This window comes from Austrofundulus limnaeus, unplaced genomic scaffold (assembly GCF_001266775.1).
Source record: "Austrofundulus limnaeus strain Quisiro unplaced genomic scaffold, Austrofundulus_limnaeus-1.0 Scaffold2533, whole genome shotgun sequence".
NCBI lineage: Eukaryota > Metazoa > Chordata > Actinopteri > Cyprinodontiformes > Rivulidae > Austrofundulus > Austrofundulus limnaeus.
The window spans coordinates 6,609-15,070 of NW_013954935.1; the positions used below are offsets into that span (position 1 = coordinate 6,609).

At 41.8% G+C, this 8,462-nt stretch overlaps 1 protein-coding gene across 2 annotated transcripts; it reads left to right on the forward strand.

The window, feature by feature from the left end:
* Positions 1-2,360: 2,360 nt before the first annotated feature.
* On the forward strand, positions 2,361-8,216 carry LOC106511130 (fibronectin type III domain-containing protein 1; the record flags this gene model as incomplete). 2 transcript variants are annotated; one of them, XM_013999875.1, is given in 9 exon segments in its annotated part: positions 2,361-2,459; positions 2,540-2,657; positions 2,764-2,951; positions 3,425-3,532; positions 4,310-4,498; positions 4,586-7,039; positions 7,197-7,315; positions 7,540-7,651; positions 7,887-8,216. In XM_013999875.1, coding segments are annotated over 9 exon segments (3,717 nt in total), but the record flags the coding sequence as incomplete, so codon positions are not given.
* Between the last annotated feature and the right edge of the window lie 246 nt (positions 8,217-8,462).

The window sequence follows — 8,462 nt, forward strand, 5'->3', positions numbered from 1 at the left end:
GTCACCTTTAGCTGTTATTAAAATGCTGTTTTTATGTTTAAATAGAAAATAAACTTATCTTCTCATCACTTACTCCTCTAAACGCCTTGAAATTGGCCTCTGTCTCTTTAAGAACCACCTTCCGCTTCTGTCTCGCCCATTTCGGTGCAGGGGGGTGTCACGCTCGCGAACGGTGGGGGGGCTGCCATGATGCAGTTTACTTTGCATCTGAAAATACATCTCCTCAAAGGTATTTTTAATCTGAAAAGAGCTTCACTCAGTGAGAACTAATGTTGAGAGCTCAGAAGACAGTTAGGTTTCACTTTCAGTTTCACCCGAGAGCCTGCAGGAGTCATGGGCGGGGTGTGTGGGGATGGGGGAGGGTGGGCACTCTGCCATGAGGAAGTTCGGCTTAAAGACACGTCCCAGGAGCGTTTCTGGTACCAAAAGGTGTTCCTGGTCCCCACCTGTCATTTTGCTCCTCAGCATGGCTTCCTAAAAACGCTGCAGGATTTCTCAAACATGTATGAATGAGTCAGAGCAAGGCTTTGGGCATGTTTTTTATGAGACTATAACATTATAACATGATATAAATCTCAAAAAGTTGATTTTACATGATATTGCCCCTTTAAGTAAAAGTCAAAAAACTGCTAAAAATAATCAGGAAAGTAATAAGTAATAGTGCATTTACAAGCACTCTAAAAAAATAAAGTGTCAGCTGGTTCCACTATGCTAAGTTGAGTAAATGTAAAGCAATGTGCACATTTTCTTTAATTCAACCTGGAAAGACTCYCAYACAAAAGCTGTGYTTAGAGYGTTTGACTCTGAGAATTGCAATAAACCTGGATGTGCAGCTTCAGATGAGGAATAGAGYTGTCTTCCCCCGGGGCCTGGACACTGGTGGTGGAGACCAAATAATTAATTTAGCAACATTTAGAATATATTTAGTTTATTTATGTAGRGCCAGGTCACYACGTGCATTGTCCCAGGACACTGCACCCWAAGTAAAATCAGACCAAGGAAGCCAGCAGACTCCCATTCTGAGCAGCAAATTGGTGACAGTGGAGAGGAAAAACTCCCTTTAACAGGAAGCTCAGGGCAGGCGGCCATCTGCCTCGACCGGCTGGGTTTGGGGACAGGAYCGGAGAAATCAGAAGGGRTGGTCCAGGTGTATAAGAGTCAAGAGAATGAGGGGGGAGAKGGGGAGGAGGTGGGGTGAGAGGAGCCATAGTTGAAGGGTCTTTTATCTAAAGACTTGTCCGATGCTGATAGGCTGCAGCAGAAACACATGACATGGCAACGGGATGACGCAGGTGTGTTGGGAGAGTGTCTTCCAGATCGAATTTACGCTTAGGCTTCATAAAATGAAATGTATGACTTGATCAATTTGCTCAACTTGATTTAGTGGAATAAATTGACATTTAGGTAAACTCAACACTAGCTGTGTTCCCATTGACCATGAAAATGCACAAATTAGAATTTCGAAAATAAATTTGCTCAATGGAAACACGTCATTTTCGAAAAAAAATATGTTTTTCGACAAAATGTTTTTGCGCTAGGATGAGGTGGTTTTTGATCGTATCGAAATTGGTGTTTTTCACAAAACCGCAACGGAAACACTTTTTTCGCATCACGGGAGTCACATGATCAAGAACCGGCTATTTCTACTGGCGAAAAAGACGACGACGAAGAAGATAACAGGAAGTAAAAGTAGTAGTAATATCACAGACTACAATTTCCCAAAAACACAGCATACGTAGCCGCTCTCAAGTAGGGGCTTGTCACTGGAAAGCCTCGATAAAAGACGCCGACGTCTCCTCTGATGATGAGCGCTAGTGTCGTGGTAGCAACATGCTATGTTTACATCCATTGCCGCCATGTTTATAATGACTTATCACAAGAACAAACATTTTCACGCGACTTTAATAGCATTTCCTACTTAATGGAAACACAGCAGTTGCGAAACTGTGTTTTTCGACATTGACAGAATATCGACAAAGATTTGCGCACATTTGCAATGGAAACGCAGCTACTTATTTTTTTACGATGAGATGCGGTCATATTTAAATTTGTAGCGTGGAACGAGATGTTAAGTTTTAAAGTAAAGAAGTAAAAGTATCATTTTTATGTTTTGAATGTAATGAAATAAAAGTAAAAGTTACAATAAAAAATACATGGTAAAATTTACAGATCCTCAAAAAAAAAACTAAAGTACTGTAACAAAGTAATGTACTTTGTTACTATACACCTCTGCTTATTAGTTGTTTGTTGGTGGGATTTTTGTCATYAAAGAGTAGCTAAGAGGATATATTTTGTTTGGACTACCTTTAGCATCCATAGTGTAAACCCTGGCCGTGCCTGGTATCCCTTTCTATTCGTAGCATCTGAGTCCGTTCATGTGGTGTCACTGCAGGCACAGAAGGCCCAAGGACAAAGTGCACCCGCCAACAGAGACATAACAGCCAAAACTACACAATCAGGTAGGTAACTGAGCGAAATAACCTTAGTTTGGATGAAACTTTTTTTTGTCTTTATGATTTTTCATAATTGTGTCTTCCAGAGCCACCTGAATACGAAGCCCGGGACATTAGTGTCAGGGTCATATCTCCAAAGTCTGTTCTTATTTCCTGGGTTGACCCTGCTGTTGAAATGGGAAAAGTTGCGCCGGGAGCATCCAGGTGGGCTTTTCTAAAATGTATATGTGAGAGATTGTTACAAAGAAACTAAAAGAAAGGTGAGCAAAAAAAACTTAATGAAATACATTTTGACTTACTCTACACTTAGGTCGTACACAGTCAGGTTCAGGGAGAAAGGTGAGTCAGCACGCTGGGAGTACAAGGAAAGCACCCAGAGGAGATTGATGATRGACACCCTGTCTGCTGACGGCATGTACGAGTTCTCCGTCAGGATCTCTCAGGGAGAAAAACACAGCAAGTGGAGCGTCTCCGTGTTTCAAAGGACTCCTGAGTCCGGTTCGTACTTCTACTGTGGGCTGAAAGCAATTTGCTCTTGCCTTATTTCCCCTGTTAGGTCTTTTCTACTTATTTCTTCACGCCACACCTCATCACGATCACCACCTAACCCCCCACCCTGCATCTGATATGTAGTTTTGGCTGCAGCTGTGTCATGATTGGGGCTGTTGTACAAAGTCACAGGAGCTCCTGAGCTGCGGTTCATTGGAATGTCAGAATTTACTGCCTGGCTCTCTGTTCAGATCTCCATCTGCAGCTCAATGCAAACTGTCATCGGATAGTTTCCATCCGTTCATGGCAGCTGAATTTTGCTCAGTTGAAGAGATTTTGGCACAAGAGTCTTTACTTTTCTTCATGCTTTAAGCAACACTTTTCTAAAACTTCTTTACTCTGCAGTGCCTGTCTCTTTTTTTACTGCTCCTGTTTCATCTGTCTTTCCATTCATTTTTCCCCCCCTCTCCTTTCTTTGATAGCYCCATCTGGACCACCTGAAGATTTTGAGGTCAAGCCACTACGAGGAAAAGGAACTGCTGTCATTGCAACGTGGAATCCTCCAGAAGAACCCAACGGCAGGATAAGAGGTGGAAATAAGTTGGTGTTTGAAAAACAGTTAAAGATAAATGTTGAACTGAACTTTAAAAATATTGAGCTGATGAATTAAAGATGCTGAACGAGAAAGTCTTAGGCTGAGTTAACAAGTTCCAATAAGTTACTTYAAGTGCATATTTTTTGTGATTAATATGAATGCATTTTTAGAAAAATAACATTGCAAAAAWCACTCCTCAGACATAAACAGTTGTTGAGGTATTTGCWTGTAAAGTAACAAGAAGTGATGTCAAAGGGGAATGTCTGCATCTAAACAGAGCATTGATACGGCTGACAACCCAGAGAGAAGAATCTGCTGTTTCTTTAGATTATTTTGAGTCACTATTAGAAGTGTCAGAGTTCAAATAACGTGGTTTCAATTAACAAAGACCAGGGAGTTTTTTTRCCCCTAAATAGTTCCTCTATGATGTCACTTCCTGTTTCACTTTGGCTGAGCCAAGTTCAAAAGAAAACATTCCAGTTATGTGACAAAATGGATGAAATTGTGTACTATGCCAAGTTTCTTAAATATAAAGATGTTTTCTTTGATTATTATTATTTTTTTTAAATATGCATATCACAGGCACTTTATCTGTGAGCTGAGTTTTAGGTTGGTCATAGCATCAAATCCTCTCAACTTGTTTTCAATGAATTTGAGCTACAGTAACAGCTTCAAAACTTTAAGGCAGAATTTAAAAAATTACTTTTTGAACCTCAAAATTAAACACACAACTTCACAGTTCCTTTGAAATCTTTATGCTTTACTTCCACAGAATATATCTTGTCTTACGCCCCTGCAATGAAACCGTTTGGCATGAAAAGTATCACATACCGTGGTGGCACCACCACAGCCACCATAGATGGTCTGACCCCAGGAGAGCGTTACATTTTCAAGATAAGAGCCACCAACAGGAGGGGAATGGGACCACAAAGCAAGGCCTTCAGCGTAGCCATGCCACAGTGTYAGCACATTTGACTGTGAACAGGAAATGAATGTGTGTACGCTTGAAAATTCTCCATGATCATGATCATTTTTTGTCTCTTGTCAGCCAGGAGTGCTGGCTCGTCATTTTCCAAAACAGTGGACAGCCAGAGGAGCAGCCACACYTCTTCTAAACAGGATGTGGACGACGAAGAACCCAATCCTCCGACAAAAGAGYTGCCAGAGGAACAAACTACAACCCCTAAGCCACCCATCAAGCGTGTGCGCCCACTCTCCCAGTCACGCTCCTACCACAGTATCTTTTCTTCCGTCAGAGGCTCAGTCAGGAATGGGATAAACAGAGGTTCAGCTAAAGAAAAGGTTCAAGAAAATGAGGAACAAGAAGAAGATAAAGTACCCACAACTCCACCTCCTACAGAAGAGACAACTACGGAAGCCATGCCAGAAACAGAAGATCTAGACAACAATGTCTCCCTTCTGTCTGAGGATGAACTTGAATATATCAAAGAGCCCATGACTACTGAAACCCCAAGTCTTAAASTTTTAACACCCTCTCCAACCAAACCTGTGCATAAAAGTCCTTATCAACCAAACAGAAGGCCGGTTAAGATTAGGGTTCATCAAAAAGCTGAATCAAAGGTTACATCCTCCTCATCATCACCCAAAAATCCCTCTTCATCTTCATCATCATCATCCTCTGCAACGTTATCATTCCCTTCTTCACGTATTCAAGAGTCTGCAGCGAGTAGAAAGGACCATGTAGTCTCTGCATTTCCAAAGACACAAAACATCTACAATAAACCCAATGTAACACAAGCAAATCCTTCTACTACAGGTAGACAAGAAATGGACTCACAGCAGACAGATTCTACACTGAAGAGCACTGGTTCTTCTTCAGCAGAGCATGGCAGCAGTTCTACTTCTGTTCTTTCTTCAAGGTTTGGTTCTGGTCGAAGACAACCTGGAGTTTTGTTTAGAGGAAATGCAACTCGATTGCTAAATGGCTACAAACCTGCCATCACCACTCAGCTGAAAATCCCAAGCAGAACCCAAAGCCAGGTTTCCTTAAACTCACGTACTTCAGCTAATTCTCAGTCTACCTTACCAGAAAGAACTCAAAGTCATGAAACATCATTGAGTTTCATTCCGAAAACATCCACATCAACTTCAAGCTCGAACAGCCATTCAACATCAGGCTTGGATAACTCTAACAAATCACAGTTCACATCAAATTCAAGGTCTCGTGATTCAAAAACTCTATCCCCTTCACAGAGAAGAATTTACCATGCAACTGAAGACAATCCAGGTTCTTCTCAGTCAACTTCACAAAGAGCATCTCACAGCTCTGAAGCTTCACGCGAAATACACAACTCACTCGTTTCACATTCATCACCTGATCTGAATGCATCATTCAAGGAGGGACATGATGACAGTAATTACAAACAAGAAGAAGACAAAAAACCCAAAGTCGAAGTGCCCGCTTCAAGTTCTAGAGTACAACCCACAGATCAAAATAAAGAGGAAGAAAAAAAAGTTGAAAGCGCAAATAAAAAGCCCACGCTTTCTCGTACTAGAATTAGTTCTTCGTTTGCTGAACGGTTCCCTTGGCTCGCCAGTCGCTACCCAGACAAGTTTGTCTCAAGTACAAGGGRGTCATCTTCCAGGCAAGATGGAGGGACTTCTTCAACCAGGGTGTCATCGTCTGTAGGGGCTGGCAGACCACTTTCAGGAGGGACACCTGTTAGGGTTTCAGGGGCTGCAGGCGTTACAGGAGATTTGGTAAAACAGGACACCACTGAAGATCTGAGAACTCCATCCAAACATGACTTGTTAAAGACTAGTGTTGGAGTGAGTTCAGTTAAGCCCTCTTTGAACAATCAAAATACAAGACCTGGTGACACTAAGAGTCCAACAACCTCCACGTTTTCAAACTCTGAATCCAGCCCACGTGAAAAATCAACTGGACACAAAGATTTCAGTGATCCCATTCACAAAGAAATCTCAAAGAATGATGATCATAAGGACGYCCTAAACTCAAGGAGTGGTGAAAAGAACGAGAAAGCTGCAGACCACAAGGCAGCTCAAGCAAATCCTACGTTTACTTCAGCCATCTACAGGAATGGAGAAAAGGATGAGAGTGGGAGTACAAGGGAGACTTCATCCAGGACCAGGGCCGGCACTTCAAGTGGAGTCAGTCCAAGTCAGCGTCGTCTCGGTGTAGGAATGAACGGACGACTGCGCTCTTCTCTGTTAGCCAACACGCAGTTTGGTGGGTCGAGGCTTCCTATCAGGCCACAGCAGGTGCAAAACTCTCGACTGGGTGGTTCAACATCGGACTCCTCATCATCGCTCGATGCCTCTGCCTCCTTAAATGTACCGAAACCTGCCTTGAACTCAGCTCAAACTGCTGGTGGTGACACTACTGTAACAAAAGTGTGGGGTGGCAACTCTCTGTCCTCATCGTCATCAAGTTTAAGAAATCAAGGGGGAAGGCCTCGCTATCCTATTGTTAGAGGGAAACTGAACAATGGAGGAGGATTCAGATCTGGCAATGGAAATGGTAAAGTCATTTGGTATGTGCATGTGATTAAACACTGGTAAAAAAAAAAAAAAAAAAGCACACGAACAACCATTTGCTAAAACTGTACAAAACAAGGTGATACTGTAAAACTTGTATTTTTTAAAATTCTGTGATTCTGAACTAAATCTATAACCAGTAGGTAAAAATGAACAACCAAATCTGACTGCAACAAAAGAAAAAGAGACTCCTTCTTCTGGTGGAAATAGCAAGACTACAGGGCAGAGGTTTATCACTGGGCCCGATGGAACCAAATGGGTAATGAAGTTTAATGAACTCATCACAGTTTTGTAACCCACAGATGTAATCTTCAGTTTCCCATTGTTGTATCCTGCATATTTAAAGAAATAAATTATGATACTAAAAGGAATTTATGGAAGGAGCTAAACATAAAAATGTTGCCCGGTTGTTTTGTAGTTGATTAAATATTTGTGAACAGAATAAAGTGCCTTATGTCTTTGGTTGTAATTTCGTTTGCCCAGGTGGTTGACTTGGAGAGAGGGTTTCTAATGAACCAGGATGGGAAAATTCTTCAGGACTCCCAAGGCAAACCCAAGAGAGTGGTCCTCGGAGAAGATGGGCGTACCATTTTTGGTAGTGTTTTGTCTGTGTAAAATTTAAAACTCAAAATATGTGAAAACTGTACTCAATCAAATCTATAAAATCTAAAAGTGAAGCTATTTTCWAATATGTTTAATGAAATGGATTGTCTAAAACAAATGTGTTTAAGAATCAGTATTGATGAACGGCTCAACAACGAATTGAACTGTTTGATATGAAGTTATAAATATCAGGTTTGTTCTTCTGCTGRCTGACTTTGTGCCCACAGACCACATGGGTAGTCCTCTGGTGAGTCAGGAAGGCCTCGCTCTATTTGGCCATGGCAGAGACAGCCAGCCTGTGGTAAACCCCAAAGATAAGGTCCTCACAGTCGGAGGAAAACCTGTTCTTGGTTTGAACCTGCTTCGCCCCAGGACATCCATCACCACAACCACAAAGGCTCCTACCACCACAGCAGAACCCACCACCACTGAGTGGACTACAGAGGTTAGCACTGCTCTGCCATACCCAACCTGTCCACCTGGAACCTTCGCTAAAACAGATGAATATGGAAACCCCATTTTGGATCCAGAGGGAATTTTGGACTGTTATCCAGAAGGTGAGTCACGTAAAGACTAAATAAAGATTTGTGTGAAGGAATAACACAATGTACTGTAGCCCTCCTATTTAAGTCATTGATTAGGTTCTCCATGGAGCTGAAGTTGATTCAAGAGCCAAAATAATGAACATAAAAATGTATGATCTCACTCAGTTGTATTTGGACTAAGTGTGTAAGTGTTTTTATCTGTGCACAGTGTCTTATTAGTCTGTGTGTGTGTGTGTGTGTGTGTGTGTGTGTGTGTGT